Source organism: Balaenoptera musculus, chromosome 10 (assembly GCF_009873245.2).
Source record: "Balaenoptera musculus isolate JJ_BM4_2016_0621 chromosome 10, mBalMus1.pri.v3, whole genome shotgun sequence".
NCBI lineage: Eukaryota > Metazoa > Chordata > Mammalia > Artiodactyla > Balaenopteridae > Balaenoptera > Balaenoptera musculus.
Genome location: NC_045794.1, coordinates 78,124,664 through 78,147,903, shown reverse-complemented (window position 1 = coordinate 78,147,903; position 23,240 = coordinate 78,124,664). Strand labels below are relative to the sequence as shown.

General features: G+C 35.1%; 1 protein-coding gene across 1 annotated transcript in view; it reads left to right on the top strand.

The window, feature by feature from the left end:
- CEP83 (centrosomal protein 83) overlaps positions 1 to 23,240 on the top strand; it is a 74,502-nt gene that overhangs the window by 3,034 nt on the left and 48,228 nt on the right. Inside the window, 2 exon segments of the mRNA XM_036864838.1 lie at positions 14,386 to 14,478; positions 16,355 to 16,486. Coding sequence (XP_036720733.1) covers positions 14,386 to 14,478; positions 16,355 to 16,486 — 225 coding nt within the window.

Sequence of the window (23,240 nt, the reverse complement as noted above, 5' to 3'; positions counted from 1 at the left end):
TAAAAATATTTTTAAAAATAAAGGTTTATTGCATTTTTTTAAGTACTGTAACTGATGCTGAGCTAAAAACGCCTGATGAGCTTCTTAAAAGACACTGTAAAACCAATATGCGTACGTAATTTATGTGCACAATGTAAGGTAAATGGAGTTTCTAAAGTAACAGGTAGTTGGTACTAAAGTACTGACTAGTTTCTTTTGATATTTTTCACACTATTCATTTTCCATTTGCCTAAAAAGCAGAGCAAAGCTAAACCTCAGCACCAAACTTACTGTAAATTCAAATTAGTAGGTATTAGTAGTGATATTTTCCTGTAATCTCTGAGTAGCTCCAGCTGTGGATTTCTACTTATCTAGTGCTTGTTACAATAAGGCATTATTAATATTGGAGTCATGGGTTGATAGAGTGAAAAGCCATCTTTCAAGTCATCCAGTGTGGCATATCATCCAATTCATGTATTCTTTTGACAGCAGTGTTAAAGGAGTTTGTCGTTCAGTATCATCTCGAAATCTTCCATTGTTGGAAACACCACGACTTAAGCTTGGGTTGGAGCCTCCACCATGTTTACTGTTTCATTCCTAGGTATACATATTTAGGACATTTAAACAAATAAAAACCTCAGAAATGTGAGTTGAAGAGGGAAATATAATTTAAACCTTTAGAATTGGTGGATTAATTTGTTTTGCAAAAATTGAGGCCTATATGAATGCAGTCTGTGAGCACTAAACCCAAGGTATTCAAAGTATTCTTTTCAGGCATTGAAGATGTAATCACTGTTTCTTGAGAGTAACATGTAGACATGCTTATTTGTAACAAGCACATGCAAAATGGCCTAAGAAGACTGGAGTGGCTATATTAATATCAGATAAAATAGACTTCAAGACAAAGAGTATCATTAAAGATAAAAAGAATGTTTTTATAACCAAAAAACAGGGTCATTTCGCCAGGAAGGTGATGACCTTCAACAAATAGTTATGTTTCTATTCCTTAGTTTTCTCATGTGAAAAAGGGCATAAAGGTTTTTATCTAACAGGGGTTGCTGTAAGGACTAATGAGATAATAACCTGTATGTTTTCAGTACGGTGTCTGGCACATAGTAGCTACTCATAAATGATGGCAATTTTTATTCTATTGGAATACAGCCTCCATGAGGGCAGGAACTTTTTTTTAGTGTGTCTCCAGTGCTCAGGATGGTGCCTAGCAAGTATTTGTTAAATGAATGACATGAATAAGTAGAATAAATGAGCGAGTCGGAATTGTTCTATTCATACATAGTATAATGTTGCACTTGTTGTCTCACAGGTATCTAGAGCCTTAGCATCTTAGAGTTGATAATCATCTAGTTCTCTTTCATATCTGTCATGAGTTGAATTGTGTCCCCCAAAAGATAAGTTGAAGTTCTAACTCCCAGTACCTCAGAATGTGACCTTATTTGGAAATAGGGTTTTGCAGATGAAATTACTTAGGTTAAGATAAGGTCATACTGAAGTATGACAGGCCCTTAATCTAATATGACTGATGTCCTTAATAATAAGAAGAGAAAAGACATAGAGACAGAAACACATGGGTGGTGGTGGAGCAGAGAGAACGTCCTATGATGACAGAAGCAGAGATTGAAGTGTTGCAGCTGCCAGGGAATGCCAAGGATTGCCAGCACATCAAGACAAGCTAGGACAGGGCAAGGAAGGGTTCTTCCTACAGTTTTCAGAGGGAACACTTAGCCGACACCTTGATTTTGGACTTCTGGCCTCCAGAACTGTGAGGCAATAAATTTCAAAGCAGAATTCCTGTTTGGAGCTCTTATGACACAGAGCTCTTCATTCTGTGCTTCAGTGCTTTCAGTGCTAGAGAACCTAGTGAACTTGTAAAGTGATACACTTCCATTTATGGATTGGAGTATGTTAAGCATTTTCTCTATCATATTGAAAGGAAATCATCCTCCCTGTAGCCTCCCTGTTGGTTATTGCAGTGTTCCTTGGACCTACACAAAATAACTCTGGATATTTCTTCATGTGATAACTTCCCAAATGTTTGCTGATAAATAAAATTTATCTGGTAAAGTTTCTGTTTTTCAAGATAAACATATCTGATTTCTATGTGATATTTACCTGGCAGAAATAACTGAAAGAAGCATTTATACATAAATACACATATTGAAGCAATTTAGCTATTTGCTTCAGTGGGTGTTTGCAATTTGTACAAATTGTGAGTTAAGTAAATCCAGCAAAGTAAAATCAGCAAGAAATACTTCAATGAAGGTTTTATGAAAGATGATTATTTAAAAAATACACATGTATTGTCTACCTGCAAAATGCCTTTTCTGATTTAGAATTTAATATCTCTTTGGCTTCATAGAAGAACACTATAAAAGACATTCATTTAAAGAATATTTCTGCATCACTTGTGTAGTTGTAGTGAATGGGGATAATAATAGTGCCTAGCTCATAGGATGATTGTAAAGTTGCAATGAATCAATGATAAGAAATTATTAGTACGGTGCTTTGATGTTGTAAGTGGTTAGCACAAGTTAGCTATTACATTGTTGTTATGTAACATGTTAGCAAAACCTTTTTTAAAAATATGGGAGTCATTTTATATGTTTCTGATAAAAATTAAAAAAAATTAATTTACCAAACATTTATATGCTTTCTTTGTGCCAGGTAATGAAAACTGTGTAAACCAGTATGTTTACCATTTTATTTGGCTGCTAGGAAGCTCAGAGCAAAATTTATTACTCAGTTTGTCATTAATCTTTTAAGAATCTCTGGCACAGCAATATTTGCCCCCTTAAATCAAAATATTCTTGGTCTGTTTTGTATTATTATTATTTTTTATTGGAGTATAATTGCTTTACAATGTTGTGTTAGTTTCTGTTGTACAATGTACTGAATCAACTCTGTGTATACATACATCCCCACCCTCTTGTACCTCCCTCCCCACCCCATCCCACCCATCTAGGTCATCACAGAGCACCAGACCGAGCTCCCTGTGCTATACAGCAGGTTCCCACTAGCTATCTGTTTTACACATGGTAGTGTATTTATGTCAAACCTTATCTCCCAATTCATCCCACCCGCCCCTTCCCCTGCTGTGTCCACACGTCTGTTCTCTACATCTGTGTTTCTTTTCCTGCCCTGCAAATAGGTTCATCTATACCATTTTTCTAGATTCCACATGTACGCGTTAATATTGTTTTGTATTATTAATATGACAAATGTTGGAGTATTGAAGATTTTTTATAGATTTAATATAGGTAGTGACACATAGACGGTTGTATGACAAAGCATTCTTTTAAGTTTCTTTTCAGACAAGTAGTGGCAGTATTCCATTAGAAATCTAAGACACAGCATAATTTCCTCCTAATATGACATTGAGTTAACCCTCTAATTCTATGTCTTTGGTGTATGTCAACTTTGAGAGAGAGGGAGAGGGGAGGAAGATAGATTTTTCTATGTGTGTGCTTGTTGTTAATAAGTTTCTTATGAGATAAGCATCTCTAACCATAGATTTTTTTCTTTATCAGAGACCTCATTGATCACAAGACTCCTGTGTAGTTACCAATTGCAGTGTTGTTTTTTCCTTTGTGTAGATACATTTTTCCATCAGTATCATTTTCCTTCCATCTTATGGACTTTAACATTTCTTATAGTGCAGAAATACTGGTGAGAATTTTTTCAGCTTTTATATGTATATATAAGAAATGGTGTTTAAAGGTATTTCTGCTGAGTACTGAGTTCTAGATTGACAGTTTTTTCCCCTAATACTGTAAAGATGTTGCTCTTCTGTCTTCTCACTTATGTGTTACGTAAGAAATTTGTTGTCATCTTTATCTTTGTTCTGTTTATCTAGTGTCTTTTTTTCTTGTCAGCTCTTAAGATTTTTTTCTTTATTGCTTCTTTTCAGTAATTTGATTGACCTGCCTTTGCACATTTCTTCATGTTTCTGGAGCTTGAGGTTTAATGAGCTTCTTGGGTCTGTGGGTTTATAGTTTTCATCAAATTTAGAAAAATTTTAGATATTTTATCTCAAAATATTTTTTTCTGCCTCCTATTTGATTTCCTTTGGGGACTCTGCTATTAGGCCACTGAAAGTTCTCCCATAACTCACTGATGTTCTGTTTGTTTGTTTGTTTATTTTTAAAGATTTATTTTTAAATTTATTTATTTTTGGCTGTGTTGGGTCTTAGTTGCGGCACGTGGGATCTTCGTTGAGACACACGGGATCTTTCGTTGTGGTGCACGAGCTCTTGGTTGCAGCATGCAGGCTTCTCTCTAGTTGTGGCGTGCGGCTTTTTCTCTTCTTTAGTTGTGGCGTGCAGGCTCCAGGGCATGTGGGCTCTGTAGTTTGCGGCATGCAGGCTCTCTAGTTGAGGCGCGTGAGCTCAGTAGTTGTGGCGTGTGGGCTTAGTTGCCCCTCGGCATGTGGGATCTTAGTTCCCTGACCAGGGATCAAACCCACATCGCCTGCATTTTAAGGCAGATTCTTTACCACTGGACCACCAGGGAAATCCCTGTTTATTTATTTTTAATCTTTTTTGTCTCTTTGTTTCATTTTGGATAGTTTCTGTTGTCATGTCTTTAAGTTCTCTGATCTTTTTTCCTGCAATGTCTAATCTGCCAGTAATTTCATAGTGCATTTTTCATCTCAGAAATTGTAGTTTTTATCCTGAAGTCCAATTTTGATTTTTTTCATATTTTCCTTGACATGTTCAATCTTTACTGTAGCTTTATGTGGAATTCAGTTATAGTAACTATATTAATGTCTTTGCTAATTTTAGCATCTCTGTCACTTCTGGGTTGGTGTTGGTTGGTTGGTTTTCTTTTCCTATTGTGGGTAGTATTTTCAGGCTTCTTTACATGTCTGCTAAATTTAAAAAAAAATTTTTTTTTTAAATTTTATTTATTTATTTATTTATTTATTTATTTATGGCTGTGTTGGGTCTTTGTTTCTGTGCAAGGGCTTTCTCTAGTTGAGGCAAGCGGGGGCCACTCTTCATCGCGGTGCGCGGGCCTCTCACTATCGCGGCCTCTCTTGTTGCGGAGCACAGGCTCCAGACGCGCGGGCTCGGTAATTGTGGCTCACGGGCCTAGTTGCTCCGCGGCATGTGGGATCTTCCCAGACCAGGGCTCGAACCTGTGTCCCCTGCATTGGCAGGCGGATTCTCAGTCACTGCGCCACCAGGGAAGCCCCTAAAAAAAAAATTTTTGTATTTAAGTTTCAAGTGTAGAGCACTATGGTTCAACATCTGTATACACTACAGAGTTATCACCACCACAAGTCTAGTTATCATCCATCACCATACAGTTGACCCCCTTCATCCATTTTGCTCACCTCCCAACCCCCTTCTTCTCTGGTAACCACTAATCTGTTCTCTGTATCTCTGAGTTTGTTTTTGTTTTATTTTGTTTGTTTGTTCATTGGTGTGTGTGTGTTTTGATTCCACGTATGAATGAAATCATATGGTATTTGTCTTTCTTTGTCTGACTTATTTCACTTAGCATCATACCCTCAAGGTCCAACCATGTTACGAATGGCAGGATTTCATTTTTTTATGGCTGAGTAGTATTCTGTTGTGTGTGTGTGTGTGTGTGTGCACGCGTATGTATAATGTTCTCTTTATCCATTCATCCGTCAGTGGGCACTTAGATTGTTTGCATATCTTGGCTATTGTAAATAATGCTGCAGTGGACATAGGGGTTCATATATCTTTTTGAATTAGTGTTTTCATGTTCTTTAGATAAATACCCAGAAGTGGAATTGCTGGATCATATAGTAGTTCTATTTTTAATTTTTTTAAGGAACCTCTATACTGTTTTCCATAGTTGCTGCACCAATTTACATTCTCACCAACAGTGTAACAGGGTTCTCTCTGCTCCATATACTCACCAACCCTCGTTATTCATTGTTCTTTGAAAATCGCCATTTCTGACAGGTATGAGATGATATCTCATGGTTTTGATGTGCATCTTCCTGATGATTAGTGATATTGACGATCTTTTCATGTGCCTGTTGGCCAGCCTTATGTCTTCTTTGGAAAAATGTCTATTCAGATTCTCTGCCCATTTTTAAGTTGGGTTGCTTGGTTTTTTCTTGTTGTTGAGCTGTAGATAGGTGATTTGCAAATAACTTCTCCCATTTAGTAAGCTGCCTTTTGTTTTGATTATGATTTCCTTTGCTGTACAGAAGCTTTTCAGTTTGATGTTTGTTTTTTGCTTTTGTTTCTCTTTCCTTTGGAGTCTGATCCACTAAAACATTGGTAAGACTAGTATCAGTAAGGTTACCACTTATGTTTTCTTCTAGGAATTTTATGGTTTCAGATCTTGAATTCAAGTCTTTACTCCATTTTGAGTTACTTTTGTGTATGGTGTAAGATGGTGGTCTAGTTTTTTATTCATTTTTTGCATGTGGCTGTCCAGTTTTCCCAGTATCATTGACTGAAGAGACTGACTTTTTTCCCAGTATCATTTTTTTTTGAATTTTATTTATTTTTTTATACAGCAGGCTCTAATTAGTTACCCATTTTATACATATTAGTGTATATATGTCAATCCCAATCTCCCAATTCATTACACCATCACCCCCTCCCCCCGCCACCACTTTCCCCCCTTGGTGTCCATACGTTTGTTCTCTACATCTGTGTCTGAATTTCTGCCTTGCAAACCAGTTCATCTGTACCATTTTTCTAGGTTTTACATATATGCGTTAATATATGATATTTGTTTTTCTCTTTCTGACTTACTTCACTCTGTATGACAGTCTGTAGATCCATCCACGTCTGTACAAATGACCCAATTTTGTTCCTTTTTATGGCTGAGTAATATTCCATTGTACATATGTGCCACATCTACTTTATCCATTCATCTGTCGATGGGCATTTAGGTTGCTTCCATGACCTGGCTATTGTAAATAGTGCTGCAATGAACATTGGGGTGCATGTGTCTTATTGATTTATGGTTTTCTCTGGGTATATGCCCAGTAGTGGGATTGCTGGATCATATGGTAAATCTATTTTTAGTTTTTTAAGGAACCTCCATACTATTCTCCATAGTGGCTGTATCAATTTACATTCCCACCAACAGTGCAAAAGGGTTCCCTTTTCTCCACACCCTCTCCAGCATTTGTTGTTTGTAGATTTTCTGATGATGCCCATTCTAACTGGTGTGAAGTGATACCTCATTGTAGTTTTGATTTGCATTTCTCTAGTAAGTAGTGATGTTGAGCAGCTTTTCATGTGCTTCTTGGCCATCTGTATGTCTTCTTTGTAGAAATGTCTATTTAGGTCTTCTGCCCATTTTTGGACTGGGTTGTTTGTTTTTTTAATATTGAGCTGCATGAGCTGTTTATATATTTTGGAGATTAATCCTTTGTCCGTTGATTCGTTTGCAAATATTTTCTCCCATTCTGAAGGTTGTCTTTCCATCTTGTTTGTAGTTTCCTTTGCTGTATAAAAACTTTTAAGCTTCATTAGGTCCCATTTGTTTATTTTTGTTTTTATTTCCATTACTCTAGGAGGTGGATCAGAAAAGATCTTGCTGTGATTTATGTCAAAGAGTGTTCTTCCTATGTTTTCCTCTAAGAGTTTTATAGTGTCCGGGCTTACATTTAGGTCTCTAAACCATTTTGAGTTTATTTTTGTGTATGGTGTTAGGGAGTGTTCTAATTTCATTCTTTTACATGTAGCTGTCCAGTTTTCCCAGCACCACTTATTGAAGAGGCTGTCTTCTCTCCATTGTATATCCTTGCCTCCTTTGTCATAGATTAGTTGACCATAGGTGCGTGGGTTTATCTCTGGGCTTTCTATCCTGTTCCGTTGATCTATATTTCTGTTTTTGTGCCAGTACCATATTGTCTTGATTACTGTAGCTTTGTAGTATAGTCTGAAGTCAGGGAGTCTGATTCCTCCAGCTCCGTTTTTTTTCCCTCAAGACTGCTTTGGCTATTCGGGGTCCTTTGTGTCTCCATACATATTTTAAGATTTTTTGTTCTAGTTTTGTAAAAAATGGCATTGGTAATTTCATAGGGATTGCACTGAATGTGTAGATTGTATTGGGTAGTATAGTCATTTTTACAATATTGATTCTTCCAATCCAAGAACATGGTATATCTCTCCATCTGTTGGTATCATCTTTAATTTCTTTCATCAGTATCTTATAGTTTTCTGCATACAGGTCTTTTGTCTCCCTAGGTAGGTTTATTCCTAGCTATTTTATTCTTTTTGTTGCAGTGGTAAATGGGAGTGTTTCCTTAATTTCTCTTTCAGATTTTTCATCATTCGTGTATAGGAATGCAGGAGATTTCTGTGCATTAATTTTGTATCCTGCAACTTTACCAAATTCATTGATTAGCTCTAGTAGTTTTCTGGTGGCATCTTTAGGATTCTCTATGTATAGTATCATGTCATCTGCAAACAGTGACAGTTTTACTTCTTCTTTTCCAATTTGTATTCCTTTTATTTCTCTGATTGCCATGGCTAGGACTTCCAAAACTATCTTGAATAATAGTGGCGAGAGTGGACATCCTTGTCTTGTTCCTGATCTTAGAGGAAATGCTTTCAGTTTTTCACCATTGAGAATGATGTTTGCTGTGGGTTGGTTGTATATGGCCTTTATTATGTTGAGTTAGGTTCCCTCTATGCCCACTTTTTGGAGAGTTTTTATCATAAATGGATGTTGAATTTTGTCAAAAGCTTTTTCTGCATCTATTGAGATGATCATATGGTTTTTATTCTTTAATTTGTTAATATGGTGTATTACATTGATTGATTTGCATATATTGAAGAATCCTTGCATCCCTGGGATAAATCCCACTTGATCATGGTGTATGATCCTTTTAATGTGTTGTTGGATTCTGTTTGCTAGTATTTTGTTGAGGATTTTTGCATCTCATATTCATGAGTGATATTGGTCTGTAATTTTCTTTTTTTATAGTATCTTTGTCTGGTTTTGGTGTGAGGGTGATGGTGGCCTCATAGAATGAGTTGGGGAGTGTTCCTTCCTCTGCAACTTTTTGGAAGAGTTTGAGAAGGATTTGTGTTAGCTCTTCAAGCCATCTGGTCCTGGACTTGTGTTTGTTGGAAGATTTTTCATCACAGTGTCAATTTCATTACTTGTGATTGGTCTGTTCATATTTTCTATTTCTTCCTGGTTCAGTCTTGGCAGGTTATAGCTTTCTAAGAATTTGTCCATTTCTTCCAGGTTGTCCATTTTATTGGCACAGAGTTACTTGTAGTAGTCTCTTAGGATGCTTTGTATTTCTGTAGTGTCTGTTGTAACTTCTCCTTTTTCATTTATAATTTTATTGATTTGAGTCCTCTCCCTCTTTTTCTTGATGAGTCTGGCTAATGGTTTATCAATTTTGTTTATCTTCTCAAAGAAGCAGCTTTTAGTTTTATTGATCTTTGCCATTGTTTTCTTTGTTTCTATTTCTGCTCCAATATTTATGATTTCTTTCCTTCTGCTAACTTTGGGTTTTGTTTGTTCTTCTTTCTCTAGTTCCTTTAGGTGTAATGTTAGATTGTTTATTTGAGATGTTTGTTGTTTCTTGAGGTAAGATTGTATTGCTATAAAGTTCACTCTTAGAACTGCTTTTGCTGAATCCCATAGGTTTTGGATTGTCGTGTTTTCATTGTCTTTGTCTCTAAGCAATTTTCGATTTCCTCTTTGATTCCTTCAGTGATCTCTTGGTTATTTCATAACGTATTGTTTAGCCTCCATGTGTTTGTGTTTTTTTATGTTTTTTTCCCTGTAATTGATTTCTCATCTCATAGCATTGTGGTTAGAAAAGATGCTTGGTATGATTTCAGTTTTCTTAAATTTACTCAAGCTTGATTTGTGACCCAAGATGTGATCTATCCTGGAGAATGTTCCATGCACACTTGAGAAGAAAGTGTAATCTGCTGTTTTTGGATGGAATGTCCTGTAAATATCAGTTAAATCTACCTGGTCTGTTGTGTCATTTAAAGCTTGTGTTTCCTTATTAATTTTCTGTTTGGATGATCTGTCCATTGGTGTAAGTGAGGTGTTGAAGTCCCCCACTACTACTGTGTTACTGTCGATTTCCTCTTTTATAGCTGTTAGCAGTTGCCTTATGTATTGAGGTGCTCCTGTGTTGGGTGCATATATATTTATAATTGTTATATCTTCTTCTTGGATTGATCCCTTGATCATTATGTAGTGTCCTTCCTTGTCTCTTGTAACGTTCTTTGTTTTAAAGTCTATTTTATCTGATACGAGTATTGCTACTCCAGCTTTCTTTTGATTTCCATTTGCATGGAATATCTTTTTCCATCTCCTCACTTTCCGTCTGTATGTGTCCCTAGGTCTGAAGTGGGTCTCTTGTAGACAGCATATATATGGGTTTTGTTTTTGTATCCATTCAGAGAGCCTGTGTCTTTTGGTTGGAGCATTTAATCCATTCACGTTTAAGGTAATTATCAATATGTATATTCCTATGACCATTTTCTTAATTGTTTTGGGTTTGTTTTCGTAGGTCCTTTTCTTCTCTTGTGTTTCCCACTTAGAGAAGTTCCTTTAGCATGTGTTGTAGAGCTGGTTTGGTGGTGCTGAATTCTCTTAGCTTTTGCTTGTGTGTAAAGCTTTTGATTTCTTCATCAAATCTGAATGAGATCCTTGCCGGGTAGAGTAATCTTGGTTGTAGGTTCTTCCCTTTCATCACTTTAAGTATATCATGCCACTCCCTTCTGGCCTGTAGAGTTTCTGCCGAGAAATCAGCTGTTAACCTTATGGGAGTTCCCTTGTATATTATTTGTCGTTTTTCCCTTGCTGCTTTCAGTAATTTTTCTTTGTCTTTAATTTTTGCCAGTTTGATTACTATGTGTCTCAGCGTGTTTCTCCTTGGGTTTATCCTGCTTGGGACCCTCTGTGCTTCCTGGACTTATGTGGCTATTTCCTTTCCCATGTTAGGGAAGTTTTCGACTATAATCTCTTCAAATATTTTTTTGGGTCCTTTCTCTCTCTCTCCGCCTTCTGGGACCCCTATAATGTGAATGTTGTTGTGTTTAATATTGTCCCAGAGGTAGGCTTTTTATTCTTTTGCATGTGGTGGTCCAGTTTTCCCAGTATCATTTGTTGAAGAGACTGTCCTTTCTGCAGTGTATTTTTTTCTTCTTTTGTCATAGATTAAATGTCCATATATGCATGGGTTTACTTCTGGGCTGTCTATATTCTGTCCCATTGATCTGTGTGTCTGTTTTTGTGCCAGTATCATACTGTTTTGATTACTATAGTTGTGTAGTACAGTTTGAAATCAGGGAGTGTGATACCACCAGCTTTGTTCTTATTTCTCAAGATTGTTTTGGCTATTCAGAGTCTTTTGTGGTTCCATACAAACTTTAGAATTATTTCTTCTGGTTCTGTGAAATCTGCCACTGGCATTTTGTAGGGATTGCACTGAATCTGTAGATTGCTTTGGGTAGTATGCACATTTTAACAATATTCTTCCAATCCATGAGCATGGAATATTTTTCCATTTTTTAGTATCTTCAGTTTTTTTCATCTGTGTCTCATAGTTTTCAGTGTACAGGTTTTCCCGTCCTTGGTCAAATTTATTCTTAGGTCTTTTATGCCTGGTAAATATTTATTGGATGCTAGACATTGTGAATTTTACTTTGATGAGTGCTAGATATTTTTGTATTCTGGTAAATATTCTTAAGCTTTGTTCTGGGACACAGTTCCTTGGAAACATTTTATCATTCTGGGTCTTGCTTTTAAGATTTGTTAAGTGAGAACAGATTAGTGTTTAGTGCTAATTATTTCCCACTGCTGAGACCCTTCTGAGTACTCTACTCGTATCTCTCTGAAATGAAGTTTTAAGTCTGGCTTTTGGGAAAAGGAACTCTGTGTGAGCTCTACATACTCATCCCTCTAATCCTTTCAGGTGGTCCTTTGCCATGGCCAGGAAGCTTTTGCAGAGCTCACCTTTTGTTTTTCTGTCTCTTAGGGATCTTTCTTGCTTCATTATATCCAGTGTCTTGAAAACCATTGTTTGTTTTTTGTTCAGTCTTTTATTTGTTTCAGGCAGGAGGGTAAACCTGGTCTCTATGCCATCTGCTGGCAGTGGAAGCACTTTTATTTTTAATTAAAATATTTTAATTAATTATGGAAATCTCAAACAAGTACAGAAGTATAGTGAGTGGTATGATGCATCCCCACATACCCATCACCCAGCATCACTAATTACCATCTCTGAGCCAGTCTTGTTTTATCTTCTAACACTTCTGCCTCTGTCTCTCAACCCCTCTGGATTATTTTGAAGCAAATCATATCATCTCAACCCTAAATATTTTAGTATACATCTCTATTATATACCAAAGCAGTTCCTCAAAAGTGTTTCCACAATACCATTTACATATCTAAAGTACTTATTTCTTTGAACCTCTTAGTGTTGTGTCTTTGTTCATGTATTCCTAATTTTCTCACAGTTTTGCTTGTTTGTAGTTATTTTTAAAGTTGGTTTGTTTGAAAAATCATCCAAATAAAATTTACTTATTCTTTTTTAATTACCATTCCTTCTCACTTTGGACTTGAAATTATTACAGACTCTTGACATCATAAACCATATTATAACAGGATCTTTCCATCTGGTTTCTTTAGCCCCATTCACTGCCTCTCCTTCCCATAGCCACCAGTTCTCTCCCACCAAAACTTTTGATCCATCTTGCTTCTTCCTAAAATATACATATGATAATGCTCTTCTTAAGCTTAAAAACCTTCAATGAGTAAGCAAGGTACAGAAAAATGTGTATGGTATGCCTTTCTTTATAGAAAAGTTAAAAGTAGTATATATGCTTATATATCTGTATACTGCTTCAAGAAGGATACATAAATTATTGACAGTGGTTGCTTCCTAAGAGGGAAACTAGATGACTGAAGTGAGAAGAAAATTTAGTTTTTTAATATTATATTTTATTTTGTTTGAATTATTTTATTTATGTAATTATATTCATTTTAAGTAAAAGGAAAAAAATTTTAAATACTGAGTAAATTATAAGAGTATGAACTTGGTGTTCAGGAAGCTTCCACCATGTGGCTCCCACCTCTTTCCCTTTTGTTTCCAGCCAGGATGCAGCTCTCCAAGGTGGCGTTTAATGGAAATGTGTCAGCATGGCCTTGGTGTCACAGAGTCTAGAGATTACTACCAACATTAACACAGGGGCCCAGGATTCTAAATTTTCTGTAATGCTTAGGGTGGTTCTACCTAAAATGCCTTTAGGTCACCTTTGAGGATCATTTTTCTCCCCAGGGAATTTAATCTTTTATCCATTCTTTGGTTTTGGGTTCTACCTAAGCTTTAGTTTTCCCATTCCTTTGATGTGCCATTCTTTCTATCCTAAATATCTTTTTTGTTCATCTTTACCTTTCTGGTAAGCCTGTATTGCCTATTTTTATAGGTATTCGTATGTATAAATTATTTTTCACTTGAAAGTTTGAACTTTTTATAGGGAGAGATATACTTCCTTTGAGGTTTTGTAACCTTTAGCAAGTTTGACTCTGTGTGTGATTCAGTTTCGATAAAAAGGGGTACGATAATGTAGCTATATTCTGGATTGTTGTGGGGTTAAATAAATTAATGCATGTAAGGAATTGAGAACAGTATGTTATGTAGATTATAGTATGTTGCACAATGCTTTACATATAGTAGGCATTCATTCAGTAAGTTTTTGGAATATTGGAGTATTGATGAATAAATAAATGAATATATTCTTAGTTTTCAGAGATTAATGTAAATATAAACTCGGTCTTTTTTTTTTTTTTTTTTACAACCAGTATTCATTAATTAATTGATTCAAGAAATAATCGAGTGTTTCTTTGTGCTAGGCAGTAGTGCGAGGTTTCGGGAACACATGGTGACTAAAGACTAACTGTGTGTTCTTTTAAGGAGTTTACGTAAATACTTATTGAATATGAGTTCTGTAAGAGTGTAACATGGAGGAGCCTAAATTAATTTTGCTGGTAAATATCAGCTTTCTCTGATTGAAAATAAGTCTGAAGAATTTCCTATGGTATACCAATTGTTATACCTTTATTTTGCTTGCTTTAGAAAATAGAATCAGCCACTGTATCCAACATGATAATCTTAGCTGCCAACATAGTTTTTCCTATTAATAACAATAATAATAATCAGTGATTGTCTTTACCTCATGTTAATGGAATTTTGGACATCTCTGAGAGCTTGAAATTGAGTTTCTTTGTTTCAAATGATGGTTCTATTTATATAATGGTTATTGTAAAATTAGGTATATCATGAAATTTCTATTAGTTTAATTTCATTGTCATAATTAGGAGAGAAGCTTTGAAATTTGTCTGATTCTTCAATTTAATATTTGTGATTTCATATTTAGAATTGTTTTATATTTCTCTATATATTAGGTATTAAGTCCACAAAAAATGGAATTGTTACGAGCTGAAATACAACAAGAGCTAGAAACTCCAATGAGAGAATGTTTTAGGCATCTGGATGAAGTAAGTAATTTGTATAGAAGGACTGTGCATTTATCTTCATGTGACTGTGAAAGGCTTGAGGAAAAGCATCATTCTCCTACTCAAAAGCCCTGCAATAGCTTCCGTTCTTACTCAGAGTCCTTATAGCAGCCTTTAAGACTGCACACGATCAGATCCCATTCTTCCGTCCACATTGGCCTTCTTGGTGTTTCTTTGGCACTTCAGAAATGGTGCAGTTCAAGTCTTTGCCCTAGCTGTTATTCCTGCCACGTATCTCTTGGCTGATTTTCTCATCTTTTTCAAGTCTGCTGTAATTTCACCTTTCCGGTAGGGCCTACTTTGACCAACCCCTGCCTCCTTTTAATATTGCAACTTGCCTTTTCTGTCACTCTTTAGACTTTTGGATACCCATTTACCCTGCTCTACTTTTTATTTTTCTGTAGTATTTATAATCTTCTAATATGCTATATAATATTTATTGTGCTTATTTTAAAAATTTTCCCTTTTACAACTGCTAGAATGTAAGTTGTATGAGAGGAGGAACCTTTATCTGGTTTTGTTCACTGTTATAGTCCAAGTTCCTAAAACACTTCCTAGCATACAACAGGTGCTCAATTAATGTTTGCTGAATGAAAGAATGAATTTCATGCAGCCTCAGAAAAGTAAAAATGTGTTAGTTTTTCTTCAGATTGAGATCAGTCTCATATGAAATGTTGGTATAATGTGACTAAATGTTTAATAAAGGGAACAGGAAGAGATGACAGATATTGACTATATTAGGTACTATCCTAGACATTGTATACGTTACCTTATTTAATAAGCATACTGGGCCTTATACATACAAATGAATATTGTCCCCCTCAAAATGGTCCCCTTTGGAAAGTTGTAGACTAGTGATGCTGTCATTGCACAAAACAGTTGTGGGAATCCTCTTTTATAAATGATTTTCTGGCTTGATAAAGTCATCTTTTGAATATCATCTTGGTGGGTAACCAAAGCATTATGGTTTAGGAGTAGATTTAATTTTGGATTATAAAAAATCACTTAAATCTGAGGTAGGTGATCAAGTTAAGTAAAAGCATGTTTTTTAAAAAAAAAAAAAAAGTATGTTTCTGATAAAATCACAAAACCCACTTTCTTGGTTTGTAAACAGGCTTAGAAATCTTTCAACTAAAGATTTATAGTGAGCTGAGTATTTTAGGAGGCATGCTTTCCTTGTTAATTCCCTGATGTATGTTGGAATAGTGTCTCCATCTTCCTGCTCTGTTGCCTGAGTTTTTATTGAGATTCAGAATGCCAGCAGATTTTGAAGTGTTAGGAAGCAGAATTTTGGAGCATAGGCATTGCATGTGTTCTTGGTTAGTCAGGAGAGTTGGTGCTACATATATACTTCAGACTGGTGTGTTGAATTGGACTATCATTGTAATGTTTGACTGAACCTTGAGTTGCTGTACTAAACATTCAAATAATCATTTACCTACTTAGAATTCATCCTTTTTGACTTTTAAGGGGGTATTTTATATTTTATTATAGAATTAATTTTTAAAATCTATTTTGAAAGGTGTGCTACATTTTAAAATATTATTTTATTAAGCCCAGAGGTCAAAAGTTTTGATATGCTAATACATTTTTATTATTAGAATCAGTGAGGAAATAAGATTAATTGAATGGTAATTTGTTTCACTGATACCTTTTCAGGAGTGTGCTAGTTCTGTTTGTAGCATTCTTGTCATGATAACTTTTCCAAGGTTTGTTTATACTTCTGTCAAGCTTAATTTTTACTTTTAGAATGGCTCTTAGTATAAAACAATTTACAATTTTTGAAAAGGTGATTTTTGAAGTGAGTACAAGTTTCATTTATAAATTTGTGATAAATTACAATCTTCTTTTAATTTAGGAAGTAGAAAAGTATAGAGCTGAATATAATAAACTTCGCTATGAACATACATTTCTCAAATCAGAATTTGAACACCAGAAAGAAGAATTTGCACGTATTTTAGAAGAAGAAAAAATAAAATATGAATCAGAGGTGAGTGACTGATTATACTAGTTTAGTCATTATCCTGCTAGTCAATAAAATTTTATGATTTTATATTTTTTGTGAATCTCAACTTAAAGTTGATTGCATAACTGTTTTATTAATTAATAGTTAAGTATTTGTCATGATTTTCATCTGCTCTATAGCAACATTTTTCTGGTGAATGTTCTTTTTGGACTGTTAAAAGAGGAAAAGATGAAGAACATTTATTTTGCACCAGTCAATGGAGATAGATAGCAGAAACAGACTTCTCTTTGCAAATACAGTTTGTCTGTGTGATTGCTTATTTAGCACTGTCCCTCTCTACTTATTGGAATCAAACCATGTTCAGGAGAGCTCTGGCTGTCAGCCCATGCTCCTTGTTTCCACTGATACAAACAAGGGGTTTATACATTAGGGTGTGCCCATCACCATCACTTTGTTCTTTCTGGCATCTACAACTGCAACATTCTGTCTCTGATGCCTATAGCCTATACCCCTATTCTCTATCTATTAAGTTTGGCAGCCTCTCTTCTCATTTTGTTGTTTGTCTCCTAATTTTGCCAAAAACGAGGTTTGTGTCTCTTATTCTTCATGTTGCTTTTAGGTGATTTTTCAGGATGGAAAGAGAAACATCAGTTTTATGTTGCTATATTCAAATAAGAAATCTAATGCTAGTTGAATTTATTTAAAAATAGCTTGTTGTCCGTACTTACATGAAGCATTCTATGTACAAACACATCTTCATAATACATTTATTGCATTGACTTTATTTGGAATTAATACATTTATTGCATTGACTTTATTTGGAATTAAGAGCTAAAATATACTGTCCTTCCTTTAGCAATTACTAATTGGATCAGACTGATTTCTTCTTATCAGTGAGCAAATTGCTCCATGATTGTTTGAAATGTAAGAAGTTGAATGAACTTTGGATCTTTTGAGTCCATTAAGAATTTGGTACCAAAAAACTATAAATAATTATAGTCTTTTTCATTAAAAAAATTATTTATGGCTTTTTTTTACATATGATCTCATGTCTATTACGGTCAGTGATATGGAGCAGGACCGTCTTATTTTCTCCATTTTAAAATGGCGACACTGAAGCACAAGATAAGTGACTTGCCCAAAGTCTCACAGAAACTCAGCAGCCAAGTTAACAGTAGAACTCAGGTACCCCAACTCCTAGCCCAGAGTTTTAAGTTTCAAATAATTAATGATTTGAGGTTGCCATGCTAATTAGGGGCCATCTAACCACTGTAATATTGTAGAGAGATCAATTGATTTATATTATGTAAGATTTTGAAAGATTTTGAGTCTGTAATTATGATAGACTTAAAGGAGCTACATATAAAAATTTTCCTGTGGAAAAAAAAGAATGATAAAAAGATTTCCAACCTAAAATGTAGATTTAGTATATTGAAGAGTAACTACTGAGGTTGAAGATAGTGATGCTTTATTTTATACTTTGCTTTTAAAATCTAATGTTGATGTTTATCTGGTAATGATTATTTGTATTCTGTAGTTTCTAGTTTTATTGTTTTTTTTAAAGAATGAAACCTGCATCTGAAACCTGATGGCTATTCTGTTTTTCACCCATGAAAGACCAAATGATATTCATTAAAAATTTTAAGGTGCCAGTGACATCTTAAATAATTTTCTAATTGGAATGTCTTATGACATTCTTAGAAATCTGGAGATAAACGGCTAGCTAAGAAGCTATGATTAGTAAAGGCTAGAAAAGTAAAACTTTCTAATAAGACTGAAGTTCTCGTATGAGTGTGTTTCATGTTTGGTAATTGCAATCATTGTTGCTTTTGTTGTGGTCATCCATTTACAATGCTTGGTGTCAGTTTATCTCTTGTAAAAATAAAATACAGTGTGTGTGTGTGAGTTGTGGAAAAAAAAAAAGACTAAAGTTCTCTCCTTTCTACTTCCTAGTTGATTATGCAGGGATAATATTAATTAGTGGATAATTGGGTATCTGCTTTCATTCCATCACTTATCTTTACACTCCAGTTTCTCTATACAATTAAAGTAAAAACTAGTGAGATGATGTGGACACAAAACAGCAGTAAAACTTCAAAGTAAAGCCTACTCTTGCCATCTGTCAATTTTACAATTTTAACTGGTATAAAATATATTAGCTTGGTGTACTAAAATAATTGGATTTTCTTACATTAATTAAGGACTCACACAATACTGTACATTTTCACTTCTACAGATAAAAGAAATAACTGAATATTCTTTAGTGTTTTGTTTCATAGGGGAATACTTGAGGAAGATTTTGTTAGTGTTTTCCTGAGGAGCACTCTAGGAATTCACATGTCCCTCATGATATTTTGAAGTTTAAAAAGTATATGAAAGAGAAAAAAAAAAAGGATATGAAAGAAGATATCTTTATGAAAAAGATAATAGCATGATTTCTCAGTGCATTTGGCTGTATACAGATGAAATTCTGAAGTTACATATATAGTTGTTATTTGGAAGTGGTACTACTGTGTTTATATTTTATTAGGACTCTGATTTTATATTATTCTGCAAATAGTAATGAAGAGCAGTACAAAGAGTTTTAGGTACAGGTGATTGTAATGTAGCCTGAATGAGTGAAAGAGTAATCCAGTGGAGATATTAAGATCTTGAGAGAGGGCACTGAGCACTGCATCATATGAAAAACTGTCAGTGACACAATACATAGTGACAGGTCTCTGAGATTATTCCATCATGCTCTCCAAACTGGCTGAGCTCTACCTTGGCTTGTATGGGGCTGGTGAGAAACCAGATTTCCTATGGCAAAAAAGGAGAACTTCTTTGGGTCCCTGTTACCACATGCTGTTTTTTCATTATAGCACTGGTAGCACAGAACTGATAATGCGCTCCTTCTTTGGGTCCTTATCCTGACATGTATGTCGGTAGACATCATGAAATCTCTCAAAACACTTCTTTTTTGTTCTGATAGGTTTTGAAGTTCTACCTGGAGTGCTGCTTTAGGTCCAGGTGGGTTCCATTATCTGAAATATTCCAAGTTCTCTAACTTACACCCTTCTCAGATTACTCTGAACTGTGGATACATTACAATAGATAAAAGTCTCCCAAATTAAAATTAAATTACTTCACAGTTGGAATTCTCTGGAATTGATTTTAGCAAACTTTTAAGAAGGACTTTGTGAAATTTTACTCATTAAACTTTTCTGTGAATGCAGTTTTGAATATCTCAAAAACTTAACTTTTTGCATGTAAAATTTTAAACATTTTAGGTGTTCATTTAGCATGACATGGGGAACTGACTTCACTTCTCTGTGCATCAGTGTCCTCATCTATAAAATGGTGTTATCAGTAGTATCTATCTCATGGAGTTGTGTTGAGGATTTAATAAATTAATGTGTGTAAAGTGCTTAGACAGCACATAGTAAGCCTTCAATAAATGGTAGCTGCTATTATCATTATTTAAAGTTCCACATGCTCAGATTTCTTGAGTATATGATCTTGTCCTTTACTTGAGCATGTTAGAGTTTTCAGTGTCAGGTCTGCACTTAGATCCTCTAAGTATTTTGAGGGCATATCTCATTACAGTGCCTGCATCCCCCATCTTCATCTCACCATCATTCTGACTGCTCTGCTTTCAGGTGCTCTCTGCCCTAGCTTTTCCTATCAGTCACAGTTAGTTATCTTTCTTTTACTACACTCATGACCTCTCGGGGCCTAAAAAAGGCATATGTTTATTATTCCTATTCTCTTGTTCAGTTTGGGTAGAATTCTTCTAAAGACACTGAACATCACCTCATTTCCCAACAGTTCTTGCATCCCATCGTCTGATCTTTCCATATTTATGTCTGGAGGCAAATACATAGTCATGGGGAGAAAGTTCTTAGTACTATCTTTCTCTTACTAGGAGAAAGTAAGGAGTTTAAGGAAAGGAGATGTTATCTTCCAAAATTAGATTAAAATATGAACTTTAAATCTGTAAATAATTTAAGTGCTACCTTCTTCTTAGTGTAAATAAATGAGAAAATGTTTTTGTTTTCCATCATTGATATAGGAAAAATCAATTCTAATACATATAGGGGAAAAGGGGAAACTTGGAATAATAGGAATATAAAAAGGTAAGCTAACTTGATTTTAAAAACAAAGATCAGGGAACTTGAAATTTCATGTGCAAAATGTTTACCATAATGCCTGACAAATAGTAAATATTCAAATTAATGGTATTATCACTATTAGTACCTGATAGCATTAATCATAGTACTAATTTTCATAATAAATATAGTAGATATTTTTAAATAGATTTCATATTTGTAAATGAGAAGCTACAGAAGTTGAAGAAGTGAAAGAAAACAAATTTGTATTTAATTTACTGGGAGAAGCACTTTATAATTCTTTGAATTTTGTCAACAACCCTAGAGATTAGATAATCATTATTCCCATTTTATAAATGAGAAAACGCACATGAAGCACTGAGAGACTGGTTCAAGGTTGGACAGCTAGTAGGTGGTAGAGCCAGGAATCAAATCTAGGTAGTCTGGGGGTTTCTCCTTCTGGCCATGGTAGAGTTTTAGGGACTGAATTTAACTTAAGGTGCTGACTAAAAACTGGGACAAAATATAGGAAACTGTGGTTTTCAGACATTAGAAAACAGGCAGTACAAGGCAGTGATCCCTAAAAGAAGGAAACAAATAAAATGAGCTCTGAGATGGCCTCATCTTATGTTCACCAGAGTGGAAAGGCTACCTAATGCATGGTGCGTTGCATAGAAGACTCAGAAGGATTTTATCTCAGTAGTAGGGCCAAATTAGGCCCACAATAGTGGCTACTCTGGTTCTGCCTAACAAGTGTAAAAGAAAGATTTGAAAGGATCAAACTATTCCTAAGTAACTTAACTGAATAATAGAACAAAGATTTAAAAGTACGTAAAGGAATACAAAAGAACCTAGCATTAAAATAAAATAAAATAAAATAAAAATAAAATTCACAATGTCTGACATCCAGGATAAAAGGACTGGGTTCATAGTTGTATTCTACCAAACATTTAAGGAAGAAATTATACCCCGTCTTTACAATTTCTTTCAAAAGATAGAATCAGAAGGAATCTTCTTAATTCATTCCATGAAGCCAGCATTACCCTAATACCTAATCCAAACAAAGACGTTACAAGAAGACTATAGACCAAACTCTCTCATGAACAAAGATACAAGAATCCTCGACAAAGGGCTTCTCTCGTGGCACAGTGGTTAAGAATCTGCCTGCCAATGCAGGGGGACACGGGTTCGAACCCTGGTCTGGGAAGATCCCACATGCCGTGGAGCAACTAAGCCCATGCGCCACAACTCCTGAGCCTGTGCTCTAGAGCCCGCGAGCCACAACTACTGGAGCCCGTGCTCCGTAACAAGAGAAGCCACCAAAATGAGAAGCCTGTGCACCGCAGCGAAGAGTAGCCCCCACTCACCGCAGCTAGAGCAAGCCTGTGCGCAGCAACGAAGGCCCAATGCAGCCAAAAAATAAATAAGTAAAATAAAATAAAAAAATAATAAAGAATCCTCAACAAAATATTAGCAAATTGAAATCAACAATGTATAAAAAGAATAATGCACATGAACAAGTAGGATTTATTTCAGGCGTTCAAAGCTGGTTCAACATTAGAAAATGAACTAATGCAATTCATCACATCAATAGGCCAAAGAAGAAAAATCACATCATCATATCAATAGATACAGAAAAAGTTGTTGATAAAAGCCAACACCCATTCATGATAAAGCTCTCAGCAAACTAGGGCTAGAGGGGAACTACCTCAACTTGATAAAGAACATCTATAAAAAAAGTACAGCTAACGTCATACTTAGTGGTGTGAAACCAGAAGCTGTCCCACTAAAATCAGGGAACAAGGCAAGGATGTCCCCTCTTACCACTCCTTTTCAGTATTGTGCTGGAGTCTTAGCTAATACAATAAGACAAGAAAAGGAAATAAAAGACATACAAATTTGGAAGGAAGAAATAGAGCTGTCTTTCCTTACATGATTGTGCAGAAAATCTGAAACAATCAATAAAAAAACTCCTGGAACTAATCCAGCTTTTACAGTGGAGTTGCAGGATACAAGGTTAATATACAAATGGCAGTCACTTTCCTATATGACAGTAATCAACAAGTGGAATCTGAAATTAAAAACATAATATCATTTACATGAGCATTCCCCCAAATGAAATACTTTAAAAAAATATGTACAAGATCTAAATGAAGATCTGATGAACATAATCAAAGGATGAATGGAGTGATATTTCACCTTCATGGAGAGGAAGACTTAATGTTGCCAAGATGTCTGTGCTTCCCAACTTAATCTGTAGATTCAGTACAATTCCAATCAAAACTCCAGCAAGTTTTGTGGATATTGACAAACTGATTCTAAAGTTTATAGAGAGCGGCAAAAGACCCAGAATAGCCAACACAATATTGAAGAAGAACAAAGTTGAAGGACTGACTATAAAGCTATGATAATCAAGACAGTGTGCTGTTGGCAAAAGAACAGACAAACGGATTAATAGAACAGACCAGAGAGTTGAGAAATAGACCCATAGAAATATCATCATCTGTTCTTTGACAGAGGAGAAAAGGCAGAGTAGAGAAAAATGGTTTTTTCAACAAATGATGCTAAAACAACTAGACATGCAAATGCAAAAAAAAAAAAAGCGGATCTAGACACAGACCATACAACTTCACAAAAATTAACACAAAATAGATTATAGACCTAAATGTAAAACTTAAAATTATCAGACT